This window comes from Diospyros lotus, chromosome 3 (assembly GCF_014633365.1).
Source record: "Diospyros lotus cultivar Yz01 chromosome 3, ASM1463336v1, whole genome shotgun sequence".
NCBI lineage: Eukaryota > Viridiplantae > Streptophyta > Magnoliopsida > Ericales > Ebenaceae > Diospyros > Diospyros lotus.
The window spans coordinates 31,281,639-31,301,656 of record NC_068340.1 but is presented as its reverse complement, the minus strand read 5'-3'; the positions used below and the strand labels follow the sequence as shown (position 1 = coordinate 31,301,656).

The 20,018-nt window shown below is 37.8% G+C and overlaps 2 protein-coding genes across 3 annotated transcripts in view; one reads left to right on the top strand and one right to left on the bottom strand.

The window, feature by feature from the left end:
- Window positions 1-6,453: 6,453 nt before the first annotated feature.
- LOC127797752 (protein DOUBLE-STRAND BREAK FORMATION) lies at window positions 6,454-9,364 on the bottom strand. The gene is made up of 2 exons (XM_052330890.1): window positions 8,225-9,364; window positions 6,454-6,711 (listed from the first exon to the last, which is right to left on the bottom strand). Exons 1-2 carry the CDS (start codon window positions 8,321-8,323, stop codon window positions 6,508-6,510), a joined length of 303 nt encoding a protein of 100 aa, XP_052186850.1. The 5' UTR covers window positions 8,324-9,364; the 3' UTR covers window positions 6,454-6,507.
- A 6,225-nt stretch (window positions 9,365-15,589) lies between these two features.
- Window positions 15,590-20,018, top strand: part of LOC127796350 (protein FLX-like 1) — a 32,048-nt gene continuing 27,619 nt past the window's right edge. The window contains exon 1 of one of the 2 annotated variants that reach the window (XM_052328441.1): window positions 15,590-16,266. In XM_052328441.1, the coding sequence (XP_052184401.1) occupies window positions 15,689-16,266 (578 nt within the window). In that variant the 5' untranslated portion in view covers window positions 15,590-15,688. The remainder of the gene's footprint in view (window positions 16,267-20,018) is intronic. The other variant, XM_052328440.1, reaches the window with a different exon arrangement.

The window sequence follows — 20,018 nt, the reverse complement described above, 5'->3', positions numbered from 1 at the left end:
GAAGAAGAAGAAGAAGCAATATTTGACGATGAGAAGCTCTGCACTAGCTAGGGAGTTGGAAGGGACAACTTACCTGCGGTCCAGTTGCTCGAACAGAGCAGCGTTGGATTTCCGATGCAGCGTTTCTATCCGAAATGCAGGTCTCCAGTAGCATTCACGCGCCAGAAGAAAATTAGGTTAGTCATGGCCTTAACAGCACATGCCATGGCCACGTGATTGCATGGACAGAGACCTGGCTGATTTTCTTGCTGCAAACTTCGTTTTTTAACCTATAGAATTAATTACAGATTCCCTAAGACTCATGTTGCATGCAGTACTTGGAGCATCTGCAGTAGTAAACAAGAAGCAAGCTTGGATATATAATTTAAGCCTGTAAGATAAGATTCAAGTTAAAGCTGCATTCCAGGTATTGAAGCCAAGCTAGGTAGACCGACAATGCCCGATGGAACAGTGATGTTAAACTAACCTGGAAATATGAAATCAGGCTAGGCAAGTGAAAACCAAACAAAGTGCCCTAAGCCGGTCCATGGCAATCCCTGCATAACAACTTTTCTTTGCCTACCAGGAAAACATCTATGAGTAAGTTCAGATATTCATTAATTAGATCGGTCAACCAAGAGCATTTGAATGTACAAGTTGATAATTTATAGAAAATTCTTCCAAAAAATCACTATGAAAAGAAATGAATTTCTTACCCCACACCCCCCCCCCCCAAAAAAAAAAAAAAAAATGAAATGAAATGAATTAATTTAAAGTGCATGATAACACCTGCTTAACACGGAATCCTTACCCACCAAAAAAGAAAAATTATCACAGCACACTCCAAAATTCATTCATGGGGTAGTCATGAACTTCGAAATGCATAATATTGATGAACTGCGTGAAACTTCAAGAAACTCCTTCCCACACTGAATGAGGAGAAATATCCAGAATAACAACACATTGAATAGACTGACAGTAGTTTCATTAGCAAGTAACGGAAAGCTCAAGAAAGAGAGGAAGAGAGGCTATGAACTCAACAATATTGTTTGGCACGTGGTTCGGTTAAAATTGGTTTGATGTTTTGGTACTCTTGCAGCTTCCGTGTATTTCGCTTCTTAGTTCCATCTCTAAACAAAGTGCTTGCTAAGCATGGTGCTTCTTTACATGCCAGAAAATCTGTGCTCAATCCCACTGTTTTCTTTTTCAAGTACTCTGTTGCCTGCGCCTGAACTGATTTATCACCAAAGGACAGCCACAATAAGAAATGGGAATGCGACCAAAATCATATTCAAATACTCCAACAAGAACTGTGGATTCAATTCTCATGCATTTGAGGTTTATTAGAGCCTGCATGTCAAATGGTGATTGGTGAGAAAAGTGCTTTAAAATATTATGATTGAATCAGGGACAAGGTTTAAATCCAGAAACTAGCCATGGCCACCGTATAAATCACCCTGTCACATTAAGGCCATATAGATTATGCATGATATTTGCTAGTGAGAAGATAGCAACTAGAATATTGGATTTTGTAAAAGTATTGCTCTTGGCCATTAAAGGGGTGTCAATTTTTAGATGGTGGGTTTTGACTTTCCACCACCTTAATGGCCACTAGATGCCATGTCAAATAGGCCAGCCATGCTCATTCTTCTGAATCATAAAGAATCCAACGCAAATCCCATAAAATCTTAGTGTAAGCCAATTTGGCAACACATTTAGGCACACAGAGGCAGAACTTGACAAGAAATTGGAAATGTTTAACAGGGAAACAAATATATTATCCAGAAATATTAAATCAACCCAAATGAATGGAACGAGAACACGGCGCGCGAAATCCTTGCAGCCCAAACGGCTCCCAAAGAACTGCAGCCAAGACCACGACCCGAGGCCACCGAAGTATTTCCTTGAATACAGAGTCTCACACAATGTGTAAACTTGATAACTCTGACATTGAAAATCTTTTTAAGAAAAGAATAGAGATTATATACAAGAAATTTCATCCCAAAAATGGCAAGATAAACATTATCTATAAAAAATAGATATTATCCACAACAATTCTAGTTCCAGCCGAATTAGGGATAATTAAGATAAGTATTATGTACAAGAATCTTAATCATGGGACACTATAGATTACTCCATATTCCTCTATAAATAAGCAAACACTCATTCCAAAAAAGGTATGTCTCTAAAACTGGTTCAAATACTGGTCTCAGGATTTTATCACTCTCAGTGTTTAATTACGCATCAAAGTGTTTGCGTGAAGACCCTCCCATACTCTCTAACTATTTTTTTCCTTGCAGACTCAAATGGCTTGACTACAACGTTTCCTAGCAACTAAATTCATTATTGTATCTTGGCAATAACAATTGGTTCCGTCTATGGGAAATCGTACAAAAAACTAATCAATCTATCTACGATGGCCCAAACCAAAAGTGCCACCAATCAACAACAAAGACAAGACAGAATAGAAGTGCAATCACAAGAGTCACAGGGGCATCAAACGGCTCCTCCTCATGGGCGACAGACAGCTCCTTCCCTGAGACACTAAACGGCTACTCCCTCGGAGCACTAGATGGCTCTTCCTCAGAGACGTTAAATGGCTCCTCCCCTGAAGCATCAGACGGCTCCTTCCCCGAGACACCAGATGGCTCCTTCCTTGGGGTGTCAGACGGCTCCTTCCCCGGAACACCAGACAACTCCTTCCCCAAGGCCTTAAATGACTCCTCCCACAGGACATCAAACGACTCCTCCCTAGGGGCGTCAGACAGCTCCTTCCCTGGAGCACCAAATGGCTCCCTTCTCGGGGGATCAGACGGCTCTTCCCCCAGAGCATCAGACGATTCCTTCCTAGGAACGGCTTAGGACTCCTCTTCAAAATCAGCCAAGTATTTATCCTCAGGCTTGGCTAAAAGTTCTGCTAATGGCTAGTCAGGATGGTTTTTACCCACCAGTACCACCACTGGGGGTTTATCCCTATGGCCAATATGGGATGCTTCCTCCAAATCATTTAGGATTTCACTCCCATTGTCAACCATAACTCTACTTCCAGAACCAATAAAATCCTCGTCATGTAGAATTCCTCAATCCCTCGGGGCGTACCTTCTCTATGGTGCCACAAGCAGAATATGAAGCTTTACAATGCCAACACAAGGAAGGCATATAGGCATTACGAGAAGTCACTAATCTACTAAAAAATATAACCCTACAAACAGTTCTACCATCAACTCTCAAGAAGTTTACAGTCAGTCAGAGCCACCCCATGGAAGAACAAGAAAAAAGTTCAAAGACTACACCAGATGAAGAACAACTCATACTCGAAATCCTTCTTTTTCCCAATTACGTGGAGGATAAAGAGTGCTCAAAGAAACTCTTGAAAGGGAAAGTACTTGGAAAATGTCGAAAATGCGTCAACAAATGAAGAACAACCTCCTCCCAGAGGCCTAGTACAGAAGATTAACGAAGTTGAGGAACCATCAACAGTTAGTGATCGTGAAACACTAAACATGGAAAAGGTGATCAAAAAGGTCTTTAAACAAAAAAAGTTGTTGCCCACACTTGATGATCGGTATAGAAAAAGCATCCCATTCACGTCAGCTATTATGAATAAGCCTCTGCCAAGGAAATTTAAAATGCCTCAGATGAGTGTGTACTCAAGCAAGGGCGATCCTCACAACTGCGTCCAAAATTATGGATCCCTCATTATACTACATGGATGGGAAGATGAAGTTATGTGCCGAGCCTTCCCTTTGACTCTGACGAATCATGCTTAAACATGGTATAACAGCTTGCCTGAAAACTCCATATCCACTTTAAAACAATTGAGATCTAAGTTTATTAAGGCATTCATCATCAATAGTCAAAGGAAAAATGATGCAACATATCTTCTTAGTATTAGACAAAGCAGTAAAGAAACATTGCGCCAATATGTTGACAAATTCTGCAATGCAACATTGGAGGTGCGAGATTTGCAAGTATGGGTAGTTGCTGTGGCTATGTTGCATGGAACCTGATCTACATCACTACAAAAATCCTTAGCTAAAGAGCCACCAATTACTCTAACAGATTTGTCCGTAAGGAATCAGAAGTAATGCAAATAGTAGGAAGAAACAAAGAAAAAGACCTAAAAAGAAAAGAAAAAGACTTCGACGGAGAGATAAACCAAAGGGAAGAGAAGGCTAAAAAACACAATGATACCCTTCAACTCCAATTCACAAAAACATACTTTGCTCACATAGTCATGCTCCCATATCCTAGCAGTCATTAAAGGAACGGGCCTTATTAATTTCCCCAATAAGGCTGACAAGCCTATGGGGAGAAAAAGGGATGCCTTCTGCCAATTTCACAATACTCAAGGCCACTCCACTGACAAAGGCCAAGACTTGAAGAATTAGATAAATGCACTAGTCAGGGACGGGGAACTAGTAGAATTTGTGGATAGAAGAGCCCAAAGGAAAGAACATATTGATTGTCATGAATGCTAGGGGCACAATTCAAGGTGAGGAAAGCATTGAAGGAACAAAAGGTTCTTTTAACAAAAACACGTTTTATCGCGTGAAGGCCAAAAGCTCGTAGAGGAATCCACATAACTCGCCTCAAGAAAGTATCATAGGCATGATTAAATATATGAACGTCATGCATGAATAAAATAAACTTTCATCTTGTGGCAATAACCTTTTTTGTTTATTTTTTCCTTCAAGACAATGAACGCATTGAAAAAGAGCAAAAACTTCAGTAGACAAACAAAGCCTAAAACCCAAAGCGCGAAGGCGTTAGAACGGTCTAAAAATCGAAGCATGAAAACATGAGAACAGTTTGAAAACCAAAGCGCAAAAGCGTAAGAACAGTCTGAAAATCGAAGCGCAAAAGCACAAGAACAATCCAAAACTCGAAACACAAAGATGTGAGAATGGTTTAAAAATTGAAGTGCGAAAGCACGAGAACAATCCAAAAATTAAAGCACAAAGGCGCGAGAACTATTCGAAAATCAAAGCATGAAGGCGCGATAACGGTCTAAAAATAGAAGCGCGAGAACGGTCCAAAACTCGAAACACAGAGGTGTGAGAATGGTTTAAAAATTGAAGTGCGAAAGCGTGAGAACAATCCAAAAATCAAAGCATAAAGGCGCGAGAACGATTCGAAAATCAAAGCATGAAGGCACGATAACGGTCTAAAAATATAAGTGCAAAAGCGCGAGAACGGTCCAAAAATTGAAGCGCAAAGGTGTGAGAATGGTCCAAAAACTGAAGGGCAAAGGCGTGAGAATGATCCAAAACTGAAGCATGAATTCTCAAGAACAATCTGAAACTGAGGCATGGAGGTGCGAGAACTAACCAAAAACAGAAGCATAACGACTATCCCACAATCATAAAGGACTAGGAAGAGGGAGCAACGCCTCCTCAAAGCCAAAAGACCAAGGAGCAACGATGCAATCTCCCTTGATGGAAAGCCTTATGATGAAATTGGTCGCTCATAACAGACTAGAGAGCCACATTACATAAGGCCCCTACTTCGTCCCAACCTTACCTATGCCATCACCTAAATGCAATGTGGCGATCTACCTAAGACTAAAAGTTGAGAGACGCTCTACCTAAGCTCCGTTCCTCTTTAACGATTTGGCCTTAAGAGCTCCTCCCTAAAAGTTCACAAGGGTAATTGGCTTCAATCAACTAAACTTGAATTCCACATGGTGGACAAGTTCAACACCAAAAACAGATAAAGGAAAACATGTGAAATGATCTATAAAGAAAAGCTACTCTTCTCCTTAGGAAATCTAGGTAAAAGAGTGAAGAGCAATTGATATGCCATAGTATAAAAAGGAAAAAAAAATAAATCAACCCAAATGGACAGAATGAGAAAAGGGCGCATGAAATCCTCGCAGCCCAAACAGCCCCCAAAGGACCACGATCGTGGAAAGTACATGGCCAGCAATTGTCGCCAAGGCCTGTGACCGTAAAAGACCCACAACGCTAGGGGTTTGCGGCCCCCCCGTCCATCGAGGTGCGTAGGAGATTCGATTCTCCGCAAAAATATTTCCCCGATTATGAGGACCTTACAACGTGTAAACTTGATAACTCAAACAGTTGAAAATCTTTCTAGGAAAAGGATAGAGATTATATACAAGGAATTTCATCCCCAAAAAGGACAAGATAAATATCACCTATAAAAGATAGATGTTATCCACAGCAATCCTAGTTCCAACCAAACTAGGAATAATTAAAATAAATATTATTTACAAGAATCTTAATCATGAAACACTTTGAATTACTCCATATTCTTCTATAAATAGACAAACACTCATTCTAAAAAAGGTACTTCTCTAATACTAGTGCAAATATTCTTCTCAAGCTTTTATCACTCTCAGTGTCTAATTTAAAGATCGGAGTGTTTGCGCAGGAACCCTCCCACGTCCTCTAACTATTTTCTTCCTTGTAGATTCAGGCAGCTTAACGACGATGTTTTCCGATAACTAAATTCATTGTTATATCTTGGTAGTAGTCAACATCCATATCTTACAATTATCAAAATGACTCACGGCTGGCCAGAGTTACCGTGTTTGACAAAATGAACAAATTTGAAAAGTTTATAGTCTAAACAATACTCGCCAGAATGTGAAGCAGACAATGCCGTAGCAACATCCTTGAGTCTTCTAATACTGTCGAGAACTTCAAGATCATCTGTATTAGTGTCAAGCATTCCATTGATCTGATAGCATGATAGTGCATTTTCACATGCCTACAAAATGTAGAAGTCACAATTTGAAAGCCAGGACTAGATCCACATACAACTACAACACCAGAATGGCTCCAAGAAGAAATTCCAAAGCCATGTATGCAATTGAAAGAATTGAAAATATGTTTATAGAACTGAAATTCAACAGATGCTTGGCATTCAATAGATGAAATCAACCAATAGAATCAAGCAAAAATTTAGCATTAAGTCACTAGTCACAACCAGTTTAAAGAAAGAGTCTGGCAATATTTTTCCTTCTGCTGAGGTCCACCAGCTATACATAAGTGAGGATAAAATACATGTTCTCTTCATTTAGTTCCCAACGCAAAACGATATTAGTTCATTCAAGATCCAACAAGGATACACCGTTACCTATTTCTTTCGGTAAGAAAAATTCCTGGAAACTAAAGCTACCAGGAAATGGAAATAGCTCCCCACATAAGCTATAAGGAAAAGAATTAAAACAATAAAATTCATGGAAACCACCAAACAATCAGCTTATGGATTTGTATATCAAAACCAGATCTGGTATCCATAAAAATAAAATTCAGATTCATATGAAATTTTAGTGGGAACAGAACCTCTAATTGCATCAATTCTCTGGAGACATAATTTAAAGTTTCCTTTGACTGTTTTATATCTCCTCGACAATTCCTATTGATGAGGGAATATTTATAGGGGGGCAATTTTACTGTGCTACCCCTAGAGGTTACTATTAACTTGGAGCCATGTGTGCTAGTAAAGGCCAATGGGCAATCGCCACGTGTCAAGACTTAGGAGCTCCGCTTATCTTTATAATCTTTATTATGATTTTGAACTGGAAAGAGATAAAGAGGAAGATTAAGTCAACCAATGATATCTTTAAATATCTCAAGAATTATCTCTATTAGGGAAGATTATCTTTTCTCCCCATGGAAAGGGGATCGACATCTCTTTTTGAAATATATCTTATCTCCTAAGGGAAAGGCTAACGGACATCTATAAATAGAGGACAACCTCTACAGGTATGGGATCTGATTCCTAAGGGACTCTTCTATTATCTTTCATTAATGTTATTATACTCCTCAAAAACCCTATGAACTGACTTAAGCGTCGGAGGGATCACGGGGAGCAAGTCCCCACCCTTTTTGCAGGTACTTGGTCCGAGACAGAAGAAGGTGATCGGCTCCGCATCATCACCTATCTATGATTTGATTCAATGGTTCTACCACCTGATCTCTCTCCAAACTTCCTAATTAAAAACAAAAGATCTCTTTATTCCTACAATGTAAACATACTTATAACATCAATGATGGAACCAAGTCCTTTCAGCTAAGCTAACCATGCGCAACAATTAGTGTGGAAGATGGCCGCTGACAAGTAATGTATTTGGTCATGAGAGTCAATATTAAGTATCAACCAGCAAAATGCATATTGTGATGAGAATCAAGTACAAAACTACTTTCCAAAAAAGGAGGTAAAGAGATAAAGAATCAATATAATACTGACTTAAAAGTACAAGATTGAAATCATTTACCTTTCTGGCATTGGAATGGAATCCATTATCAAGAGAATGCTTGGCAAAAGTCATCCATTCTCTGTATGAAACTTGCAGCCATTTGGTGCTTGCTGACATCAGTTCTCGCAGAACCAAAGCTTCATATCTCAATGCCAAGCAGCTCTGAAAGAATTGGATGTGTCCCAAGACACATTCAAATTTCAGTTCAGAGTTCTCGGTACTATTTTTTTACAGAAAAACTTGGGAAGAACCTTGTTATATCATACAAAACATGAATGTATCTCATTCCATGACACTACCATAAACACGTAGTGCAATAGCAATCTAAATTGAATCAACATTTTTTTGTTTGTAAGTTGGCATATATAAACATAAAAGTAAACTATAAATACTTCCAAGCTCGACGTCAACTTATTCATTTCAAATGTCAAGGTGTGCCGTGTGATGGTCACTTTACATGTTATTCCTAAACCAATGCAATAATTTGACGAAAAATATATTACTCTTGGCAAAGTTGAATCAACTAACATGTAAACTAGAAAATAAGCAAGGGCAATAAGAGCCTATTCATTTGAAGACACGAAGGCAACAAGGTATGACTAGAATTATTGTATATTGTGATGAGAGTAAATCAAGGAAATCAACAACTCCTATTATTGATCTTGAGTATGAACACGAATTATATGTAATAAGACGAAAAAAATTTCGAAGCTGTGCCTCAACATCGCCAGCAAGGGCGAAAGCTCGAACAAGAAAATCGAGTACGGAAAGCTTATGCTCAACAGATTTCCCCTCGATTTCGCGAATAATACGCAGAGATTCGCGCCTCATGAACTCCTTCAAGCTCAACCGGACTACGAGCAACGATTTGACATCTTTGGCGACCAGAATGGATTCGAGAACTCGTAGAGTTTCGTCCTCGAATCTGCATGTAGTCAAGAGGAGATCAGCAAGAATGGAGATTAAGAACAATAAATTCGAGTTAGAAGTATGGATACGAGACTCAACTTCTGTGTTCGATTTGGGAGCGAAAGATGGAAATTTGTTCTGCGTCTCTGTGCGGCATTTTAGATGAATTTGGCTGTCGATTGTAAAATTGGTCTGCTTTAAATAGGTATATTTGGCGCAGACGACACCCAATAGCGAGCACCCACCTCAGCACAGAATTGGCGGGCCTGAGGGATAATTAAAAGTTCAAAGTCTGTGCAATTATTTACCTTTAGGTATATGAAATTAATTGAGTAAATTAGTTTGTTAGTTGTTAAATTTTATGTAGCGTAATAAATTAAATTGTTATATTTTAATTTTTGTTATTATAATCATTAAAATTTCTTCAATCAGGCAATTATGTTGAACCATCAAATTTGGACAAACCTGAATATTGATAATCTTTTACAACACTAACTCATTCCTTCTTTTCTTATCTTTGATAGTGAAAAAACATATAGATATATAACTTTGACTAACACTCTTCGCTACTTTAGCAGCCTCAACAGCCCACGAGTTACCCTAATTCCAGTGACTCCTCTATTCTGCAAAGTCAAATTTCCAAATAACTACCAGTGACAGCAAGAATATTAAAGCATCAAAGATTATTTCTACAATAAACAAATCTTGAGAATGACCTAGAAGTTGAAAAAATCATGTATTTTATGAAACATAACATTATTTATAAAGTTGTTCATACTATTTTTAAATAGTCATGACTTTCCCAGGCAATCACAATATTAATTATTTAGAGTAATTCATTACTTGCCCATGTATCTTTTAATGAAAAGTTTTTACTAATGAGTGTTATTGGTGTTGTTGTCAAGAATATAACAATCAAAACTTATTTGTCATGGGAAAACTCATCAAGGATTGGCAAAATCCGGTAAAAAGATAGTGTTAAGATCTATGCTTGATCCAGTGTCTAGTAAAGTAAAGAAGCACATGGGACAATACTTGATTCGTTGTCTGAGAAAACGAGCAAAAAGCCCCATAAATCACCCGAATGGTGTCACCCAGAGAGTTTTCAAAATATGATAGAATTCAAGGGGTTTTTGGCACGACTTTTGGAGGTAGGGCTATGAGAGAGCTGGGAATGCCTCCAAGAATGGCTTTGAAGCTTCGAAAGGCCTTTTGAAAGTGTATTTGTTGTTTGAAATAGTTGATAGATGCTTAGAAGAGCTATTGGGTCTTTGGATCTATAAGACAAAAACAATCAAAATGCATATAAGAATCTCTCCCACACGGGTACTCTGATGCCCAAATCAAGAGTCATCATGATGCTGAAAGTAAGATGCAAATGAGGTATGATGTGTGCAAATAAAGGCTTCGAAAGAGAAGCGGACTTAGTGTGTATAGATCTAGTCTAGGTCTTCGGGGTTTTGATTCGAATTCTAAAAATGTGGGATTGAGGGGTATTTATAGTCGCCAAAGGACCAAAGCATGTGACATGTGTGTATAGAGACACGTAATAGGACCCTTTAGGTGAGAGGACACAAGTCTTTGGGTGTCTTAGGTTAGGATCAGAACCCCCATCCCCTCCAAGACTGGTCTTTGGAGGAAGGAAGCCCTAAAAGGTGCAGGCTAGGTTATTGGGGAATAGCCTGGTTCAGAATGTGGGAAAAAAGTCTCTCAAGAGCTTTTGGGAGATGTCTCAATCGAAAAAGTACTAAAGAACGTGGGCCAATCTTTCAAGCAAGCAAGTCCCAAAAGGGTCTTTGATTAGTTCTTTGGGGAAGCTAGTACTTGAAAACCGTTTCGCTGGATCACGCTCATAGGGAAGTCCCATCACTTCTAAGGAAGCTCCCCTTCCGAAAGGCATTGCCAAAGGCTATGTTATAACAACTGGACATTAGTTAAAGTGCACTTGATGTACCAACCATGACACATTTTAAGGAGAGTGTGTGATTAGGGAAATTCTATTCGCAATCCATGAAATTACACTTTACAGTTCATACCATGTAAAATACTTTACTAATTTTAAAATTTTCATTTTAACCCCAACTGTTGCAAAGAGAAGAGAGAGAGAGAAAATGGGTCGGTTTCATTTTAACCCCAACTGTTGCAAAGAGAAGAGAGAGAGAGAAAATGGGTCGGCTGTCATGGCCAATCCACACATACACGATTCCATAGCCACGACCATGAAAGTCGACCCACCTGGCGGCCGTCGCAGAGAGAGAAAAAGAGAAAGATAGTGGGTCAGCCATGGCTGACCCCCCCCCCCACACACATATATACTGTATACACACACATATATATATAGATACACATACTCACACACACACATATATACACACACACGCATGGCCGCGACCATGGAACCTAGACATGGCAGTAATCGGGGAACCCAGCATTCCCCGACTTGGGGTGATGGTGGTGGCATCGCAGCCGCTACCATCGCGGGTGACGAAGGCAACGATGCTGCCATCGTCACCGGGGTGGGGAGAGGTCGGGATGAGGTTTTAGAAACGTCTGCATCTCACGGTGCGGGGGTTTCAGCAACCCCCGCATCGCAAGATGATCCCCCGCACCTAGTGGTGCGGAGGTTTGAGAATCCTCCACACCGCGAGGTGTAGAGGTTTCTAATGCCCGCAGCTATGTTTTCGTGTGTGTGTGTGTGTATATATATATATATATATGTGTGTGTGCGCGCTAAGATGAGTTTTATGGCCGCGGCCATGCTATGTATATATATATATATGTGTGTGTGTGTGTATATATATATATGTGTGTGTGGGTCGACCATGGCAGCCGACCCACTCTCTTTCTCTTTGCTACGGCTCGCAGCCATTGTACATAAAGAGAGAGAGAGTGAGAATGTGTGGGGGGAGGGGTTAATGGCGATGGGTCGGTAGCCATGGCTATTGCTCGTGTGTATATATATATACATATGTGTTTGTGTGTGTATGTGTGTATATGATGCGGGAGAGAAAAAGAGAGAATTTTAGAATTAGTGAGGAATTTTACATGGTATAGGTTGTGAAGAGTAATTTCACAGGTTGCTAATAGAATTTCCCATGTGATTATTATAATAGTTATAATTTATAGAGAATAATCACCATGTTAAGATGAAATTAATTAACCAATATCTACCTATCTTTTTAAGATAGTGTTTGTTAACTAATATATAAACTAAAAAAAAGTGAGATATGAAAAACATTATAGATAAAAATATTTTTCATTATATTTGTTAAATTTATCTAGTAACTATTGAAAAAAAAAATCATGTAACTTTTTAATTGGAATTGTTCATATAAATTTATCTCACCCCCCAAAATAAATTTATCTTGAACCTCATAGATAAAAAAAAAAAAAATGATCTATATGTCCTCAAATACATTCAAAAAAATTTAACAACACAATTTGATAAAATTTTTGAAATGTTTCACAACTTTATCTTAATCATTTCATATCTTAGTTTGAAAAATATTTAAATCTTATATTGATATAATCTTATATTATCTTATTTTAATAAACACTACACAAATAAAGACTAAAAAAAAAAAAACCAGACCCAATCGGTCCTATGTTACATTGTTGTATATTTACATGGTGTTGTATATACTTACAGCACATAGACTGCTGTAAGTATACAACAATGTATTATTATTGTACATTTGTATAGCAATGTTACATATATATATATATATAGTAATTTATATAGCATTGAGTTTAAAATTGGGATTGGATTAAATCAAAAATCAATTTTAAATTTTTTTAAATAAAAATCCGACCAAACTTATTCAATATTTGATGAGACCAGATTTATGGTCTAAACCAAAATTTGAACACGTGGCCTTTAAAAATAGTTGTAACTATTTGAATAATTGATTAAGTATTTAGTATTTAATTGGCTGTCATTTGCACAATCTCATTTAAAAATGTAGACTTAATACATATAAAGCTTTTTTTTATAATTAAAAAATATAACATTTAATCCTTGTATAAAATATCAAAATTTTATATCTCAATTATTAAAAATTATTATTTTACATCTTTATCATGAGTAAGTATATGAACACATATTTTTATAAATGACACATCATATAGATGATCCGTTGACATTATAAAAGATGAATAGACTAATGATGACTTTTTAAATTGATTCTTATAAATATTGGAAATATTAAATGAAATCGAGGTTTAATGGTAAATAAGGTAAAAATGTAAGTAAGTCTCTAATGAGGCTCAATTAACTTATTTAAAATAAAAATTAGTACAAAAAAAAAAAGATATAGGTATAAGATTCATCTAAAAATGTATAAAAAATAAACATAAAAATTAGATCAGTTAGAGCCCCGTTTGCTTTCCTATAAATAGGTTAACAATAATATCATTAACCACCCAATAAAAACTCTCTTTGTGCTTGGACAGCCTTTTGAGTGTGAAAAATTAAAGTAAGATACTACTAAAGTTATCTCACCAAACTTAGCTTTATAAAAAAGATAAAAAATTTAAGCAAATATCGTATAGCGTTATAACATCCCTAGAGATAGAATTAACTCTAAAAATATTTTAAAGTTAATTTCTGTAAAATAGAGAAGCTGGTCCACTTAAAAAGCTGGCAAAATGCTTGTGGATGTGTTTGGGAGAGCGATGCAAAAGGAAACTAGATGAGATAGACGGAGATTTTTACTACTTGAGACGAACCAACAATGCAATAGATTTAGATTGCGTAAAAATTATTTTTACTTAATTAAATAAAATAGAAATAAGGACAAATTTTTATAATTGCATTTTAGATAGCATTAAGGTACGTCTAATAGAAAAAATCTATATACTTTATATATAGAGAGTAATAGAGAAAGAGGGAAAAATCTATTAAAAAGAAGAATAAATAACACGAAAATAGTTAATTGAAAAGTGAGAGTATTTTTGTCCAATTTACGTTCAAAAGTCTTACTTTTGTAAAAATTTTTAACGTGTCCTATTTTTGCAAAGTTTTTTATGGAGAGCCCTATTTTTGCAAATTTCCCTCAATCACCTCGCATCACGTTTATACCAAGCAGACTCTTAATATTATATATGAATAAAACCAATCTCAACATTTATTATAAAAGTATATTTGTCACTTATTATTTAATAATTTTTTATTTTTTTCATTTTCCTAACTCTCTCAAACAAAGAGATAATACACTAAGGGTGTGTTTGATTGCAAGTATGAAATTTGTATAGAAAAAAAATTATTTCTAAGTAATTGAATTGCCTATAATTAAATTTTAGGAAAAATGTTAATTGAAGGTGTTTGATTGACTTAATATTTTACCTATAAATTATTGCACTTTTCTAACTTTTGATATTTGATTATCATTATTTTTCATAAAAATAATCAAGTACACATACATAAATAATCAGTAATCAAATACACAAATTAATAATCAACTACATAAAATAATCAAATATACAGACACAAAATAATCTACTTACCCACAACTTCAGCCAAGGCAAGCAACTAAGAAAATCAATTGCTTCGTCTTGCACTGTTTGAAGAAAATCAGCTGCTTCAATTAGTTGCTTCGTCTCGCGCTATTTGAAGAAAATCAGCTGCTTCGTCGCACACTGTACTGTTTGCTTCAATCAACTGCTTCATCTCGCACTGTTTGAAGAAAATCAACTGCTTTGTCTCGCATTGTTTGAAGTCTCAATTTCTAGTTGATCTTCTTGGTTGTTTGCCTTGGCTGAAGTTGTTGTTCAAAGACTAGAAATCGAAAATCAAAGTCGAATCCAGCAAATGTGCGAGATGAAGCAGTTTTCAAGGGGCAAAGGAGAAGTAGATATATATATATATATATATACCAAAGAGTGATAAGTTTGGGATTCTCTGTAGACGACGTAGGAATGAGAGTCTCTGTAGGCGACGAATAATTGAACCACAATATCTATAAGGAAGGCAATCTTGCTGGCCGCGTAGAGGAGGAAAAGGTTCTCCGACAGGCCTCTAAAGAAGCCGAACTCCAATGACGTGAAGAAGGAATACACCGCCCATAGCATAATGAATTGCGTCTAGCGTGGGTTTCCATTTCCATGGAAAATCAAATCTAACCCCAACCCTAAGAAAATAAATTCTATCAAAAGTGAGAAAAGAGGGTAATGTGAGCCAAAGTGAGAAAATATTTTTCATAGAAAAATTGACTAATCAAACACTACAAAAGGTAGAATTTAGATGGAAATTGACTATTTTCCATAAAAAAATGTGCAATCAAACACAACTTAATATCTATTCCCGTAGGCACAAAAAGGGTAAAAAATATTCTCTATTCCAATTCATTTATTTTCATTCTATTCAATTTTATTTTATTTTCTGCGATTTAATTCCATTCTATTTATTTTTATACAATTGAAATTGCATTCCATAACTAAAATCTGTTCCAAACATAGCCTTGATTGCCAGCACCCCGAGTCAAGAAATAACCGAGAAAGGCCAGTGCGGAGATATACGTCAAGAGTGTTTGTGTGAGAGAGACAGAGACAGCGACAGAGGCAGAGAAATTGGCCATGGCCGGAAGGAACTATCTGCCACCGCATGCCTTAAACCCCCGGGACGGGTCATTGAAAAGGCATCCTCGCCCTCCGCATCCTGCCCTAATCGATGACCCTCGCCTCCACCACCGGCTTCCCGGCCCTCCGCCACCGCCCGCCTTCCTCCGCGCCCACCATGCCCTAGAAGACGACATAATCACCCGCCGCCGTGAGTTCCAAGCCCTCCTCCTCGAGAGACAACGCCTGGACGCAATTCACGTGGCGCTTGAGCAGGAGATCGCCGCCGCGCACCAGAAGCTCCGTGACCTAAAAGCCGTCGGCGTCGACATCAAGTCCGAAAAAGACGCTCAGGTGCGGGATGTCTACGAGCGAACGCTCAAGAAGCAGACCGAGGTCGACTTGATTGACGTTCTCGACGCGGAGCTCGCTCAGGTTAAGGACAATATTCAGAAACTGAAAGCTGAGAACGAAGAGCGCACTGCGAAGCTGAAGGCAATCCAGGATGATATTGCGAAGGCCCACCCGGAGTTGCAGCAATTACCTGCGATCAAAGCTGAGGTTGAGGCCGAGCACCAAGAAATTGAAAAAGGAAGGTAGTGTATACACATCTGTGTTCGTATGTATTCACACATTTTAGTTTAATGTCGAAAATAGTTGGGTATAATTCCGTGTTCTAATTCACGCCGTTTACTTTAATGTGATATTGCTTGAGAATGTTACTGATGGTGCCCTTGCAAGCATCCTTGAGAAACTAAGACCTGCGCCAATGGGGAGACACCTCATTGCCGATCAGGGTAGCCTGAGTGTTATTCTTCCAACTAGCAACCACAATGGAGCACTGTCCTGGGGTGTCCCGGGATGGCCCTCTTATGCCTAAGTTAGCCGATATGGAAGGAGATACCAGGATAAAAGGGAAAACTCAGGGAAGAGATAGCTCAAAAAGAAGAAGAAGAAGGTGAAGAAGATCCCTTTTACGAGAACTATCAGCTTATAGATGCGTGGAGCTTCATTCAATCTTTTGTTGTCATATATCTTGTGAATACGATTCCTGATTTCTTGAAGAGTGTAATGTACGCTAGGGTTTTGTTGAGATGGTCAATGACAGCATGACGAGTTGTTGCCCATACCTCCTTATGATATGTGTTGTGGGGTTACTAGCTTACGGGAGATAACCTATAAAGCATGGCAACTGCTAGCATGTTTGACGACGTATCAGAATGGTAGAACTACCTTGCCACGTGTTAATTCCCACGTGGATATCCGTATTAAGTACACATTCTTGGTGCCTGATTGCTCGGTATCTCTTGAGATGGATTTGGCTCCATCTAATAACTATTGCTTATGAATGCACAAAGAATGTAGTTAGTGGAGAAACATAGATTGTTCCCTTTCTTAGATAAAAATATGAGCTCTAGTATCATTTTCATTTTATGAAATTTTAACTATGAATAACTCTATTGTAACTATCATGATCCAATCCCATATTGGGGTAATTTATTGGAGACATCTAAGTCTCCCATGAATACTAGAGTCCCCTTAAATTATCATTTTTTGGGTGAAGATCCATGTTATTATGAGTGATATCAAAGCCAAATTGGGATGACTAGCGAGTGTGGGCCAAGAAAAGTGTTTTGGGTCTGGTTTGGACAGATTTCAATATTGATTTATGGTCTGATGAGGATGTTAGGAATTAAAGGGAGTTTGACATGATTCAATCCCACTTGGGTAGTCTACTAGAGAGGTCTTAGGTATATTACTTAGTTCCATGCAATGTAGTCAAAAGGTGAGTGCCTCCATTGCCAAGGCGCTTGGGTGCCTCAGGGATCCATGGAAGCGCCTCATTAACCTCTAGGCTAGGAGCTTCAATCAAGTGACGCCTAGGTGAGTCCCTCAGATGAGGTAGCATGCACCAACGACACTTGCCTTGGTATAAAAAAAAAAAAAGATAAAGAAGAAATGGCCTTAAAGATCAAAAAGAGACATTGACAAATTGAAAACTAGAAACATAGAAGCAAAAATGGGAAAGAAATGAGATCACTGTTGAGTTGTTACTGTTCATATAAGTTGGTGTCAGGTTCCTAGACCTGACCTAGGGTTTATGAGGTAATTAGGAAGAAATTGAGAGAGAGAGAATCCAGAAAGAGAGAGAACTCAAAAAGAACAGAGAGCAAGAGAGAAAGATGAGGGAGAAGACAAAAATAAATTAGGGAGAGAATTGAAGAGAGAGAAAAATTCAATCTGTTATTACTCAACATTCTCCCAAAACAGTCTTGAGTAGCTTATATAGCTACTCTTAAAGACAGTTCTTTCAGTTACGTATTGTAACTGAAAGTTTACAGCTGTCAATTAGCATAACAGAAATGTAACTGAAAGTTTCCAGCAATTACTGTATTGACCCTAGGGTCTTGAAAATCCCCCCTCCTTAAAAGATTTCTTGTCCCCAAAAAATCACATTAACTGGCCATTATTTCTGCGAGAACCATCCCAGTGATATTTCTTGTGTCTTTTATGCCTGCTTTCACTATCTGATTTATCCTTCTTAGACCGTTCCCTCACCTTCTCTTTTTCCTTCCTCTTTTCTTTTCCCTCTCTTTCTTTCTCCTTCTTGGCCTTTCCCTCTTCTCTCTTACGGTCTTTTTCTTTTGCCTTTTCCTGCAAATGTAAAATGTGGTCCTCAAAGATCTCCTTGGCAAAACTCTCTTCTCCAATTGATCTGTGTTGAGCTCTCTTCAAAAAACTGTTTGCTTTCCTCCCAACAGAAGTTCCAATGATTTCCTTGATGGTGCCTAAAAGATCAGCAAAGTCTTTTGCCAGATGTTAATGCTTTTTAGCTTCTTTTTCCTTTTGTTGTTGGGAAAATCGGGCTATTTTCCCCAAATTCAACTTTACCGTGAATAGTATCGTATAGATGAACAATAGCCGTATAGGTGAATATTGCGTGAACAATTGTACCAAAAATTGCACTAGGAAAAATCCCAGAAAATACTGGAAGGGTCACAAGTGATCTCACTTAAAACCTAGACTTCTTAGACAGATTTTTTCTAGACATACATACACTTAATAGCACAATATATCACTAACACTACTACAAATATACCCAACAAAAACTATTGAATATAGCAACAAATTGAACACTAGAATATAATGAGGTTCGGCTAAGTTAGCCTACGTCCTCGAACACCACCAAAATGCTTCACTAACTTTCAAAGAAAGAAATACAAAGAGAGAGGAGAAAATATACAATTTGTGGGATGGATTTTACAAAGAGGGGATGGCTTCTTTAATAGCAAAAAGAAAGCCTTCCCAATCCTTATCCTACCGATGGGAGATTGGGGAGAGCCACAAATCAACAAATCTCCCAACCAAATTCCTCAAAATTCTCTCTAAAGAAGCTATCATCAGTAGTTTCTTCAAATGCGCTTTGTAGTGCCAACTTCAAATACTAAGAATATTAATCAAGTCTAAATAATATTGAAAGTTGATTGCTGTCACTACCTTAGTCATCATATCAGCAGGATTTTCAGTGGTTTGGATCTTCTGAATTTGTATCTCTCATTCTTTCAGAATTTCCCGTACAAAGTGATATCTTATGTCGATATACTTCGTCCTTGCATGATAAACTTGGTTATTTGCTAAGTGATTGTCACAATGTACCTTGATGTACTTCTGACCAACTCCCAATTCATCAAGCAACCAATGAAACCAAATTACTTCCTTCACGGCCTCTACAACTGTCATGTACTCTGCTTCTGTTGTAGATAGAGCAACTGTAGATTGTAAGGTAGACTTCCAATTGATCAGTGCCTTTATTAAAGTGAACACACAACTAATCGTAGATCGACGTTTATCCAGGTCACCAACATAGTCGGAATCACAATAACCAACTGTGTATTTATCCACTTTCTCATCTCGCTCAAACGCTAGACCAACATCTATGGTGTTCAGAATATACCGTAGAATCCATTTCACAGTTTGCCAATGTTCTTTTCCAGAATCATGCATATACCTGCTCACAACTCCAATTGTCTGTGAAATATTGGACCTTATACACACCATAGCATACATCAAGTTACCAACAACATTTGCACACGAAACTTTTGACATATACTCTAATTTTGCAACACTCTTCGGAGATAAGGATGCACTAAGCTTGAAATGAGGAGCTAACGGGGTACTCACCGGTTTTGACTTTTCATTCGTGCCAAAACGTTGCGGTACTTTCTTTAGATATGTTCTCTGAGTCAAACAAAGGCTTTCTCTTTTCTTGTTTCTGATTATCTTCATGCCGAGAATGTTCTTGGCTTCACTCAAATCTTTCATTTCGAACTCTTGATTCAGCCGAGCC

Bases quoted from the DNA above. Each gene is read 5' to 3' on its own strand.
- LOC127797752 (XM_052330890.1), bottom strand. From the start codon at position 8,323: ATGTCAGCAAGCACCAAATGGCTGCAAGTTTCATACAGAGAATGGATG. The intron at 6,712-8,224 runs GTAAATGATTTC...TACATTTTGTAG, and splicing joins TCCATTCCAATGCCAGAAAG to GCATGTGAAAATGCACTATC.